This window comes from Mytilus galloprovincialis, chromosome 1 (assembly GCF_965363235.1).
Source record: "Mytilus galloprovincialis chromosome 1, xbMytGall1.hap1.1, whole genome shotgun sequence".
NCBI classification, from domain to species: domain Eukaryota; kingdom Metazoa; phylum Mollusca; class Bivalvia; order Mytilida; family Mytilidae; genus Mytilus; species Mytilus galloprovincialis.
The window spans coordinates 31,395,461-31,396,596 of record NC_134838.1 but is presented as its reverse complement, the minus strand read 5'-3'; the positions used below and the strand labels follow the sequence as shown (position 1 = coordinate 31,396,596).

At 33.4% G+C, this 1,136-nt stretch overlaps 1 protein-coding gene across 1 annotated transcript; it reads left to right on the top strand.

The window, feature by feature from the left end:
- Positions 1 to 267: 267 nt before the first annotated feature.
- LOC143077894 (uncharacterized) lies at positions 268 to 882 on the top strand. The gene has a single exon (XM_076252997.1). It carries the CDS (start codon positions 268 to 270, stop codon positions 880 to 882), a length of 615 nt encoding a protein of 204 aa, XP_076109112.1.
- The last annotated feature ends 254 nt before the right edge of the window (positions 883 to 1,136 follow it).

Below are 1,136 nucleotides of genomic sequence, written 5' to 3'. Positions count from 1 at the left end.
GGTGCTGTCATCTTTCCATCAAATAATCAACCACAAATTGAAATTAGTAAAGCCGTATCCAAGAAAGGATCAATACTAATCGGAGAACTGATCGCCATTAAACTTGTTGTTGACCACTTTTTAATATCAGAAAACAGACAAAACACAGACTCAATTACACTTTTTTCAGATAGTCAGACCTCAATTGGAATTTTAACTTTAAACTGGAAATCAGAGAATTACATCAAAGTCATAAGAGAAATTAAGAAAAACATGAAAGTATTAAAGATGAATGGAATTCCATTAAATTTTGAATGGACACCTGGTCATGCTGATATCCAAGGAAATGACATTGCTGATTCACTGGCCAAAAAAGGAGCTAAAGAAGCTGAAAAAATAGAAGAACCATCAGAAGTAACCAGGCAGGATATAAAACGTGCAGCAAGAGAAAGTGTTTTAAGAAAATGGCAGAACCAATGGGAATCAAGTCAACGTGGCAGAAATTATTACAACTATCATCAAAAAGTCTGTCAGAAAATACCAAAAGATTTACCATCCAAATGGTCGTTTTCAATTACTACTAGTTTGAGAACAGGTTATTGTGATCTAAATGATTATAAATCCAAAATTATACCATCATCAGACAAAAACTGTTCCTGTGGAGAGCCAGAAACTGTAGAACACTACCTTTTACATTGTTCTAACTATGAGGAGGCTAGAGAGAGGATGAGAACATCTATTTACTTTATTACAGGAAATATACACATGGATTTAGACACCTTATTAGGAATCGATGAAGAAGACATTAATAGAGACAATCGAAACGAGATATTGTGCCATCTGGAAAATTATTTAACGGAGTCTGGTAGATTCAAAAACACTATACAGCAAAAAACACTATAAATCTATATCAAAATTAAGTCAAAATTTTTTAAGCAGCAGCCACAATTTCAATTAAGTACATGAGTGAACATTACATATGTGAAGAAACTACAAAAGAGGAAACGTACACAAGTGTTTACAGTGTCATTTGGGACACTTACTAAAGACTAAAGACATGTTCAACAATTTCTATTTATAGCTTGGGGTTCTTACATATTGCTTCTAAGACTTTCTGAGTACAATAACTGTGTATAACTATAGTAGTCGGGGTATGC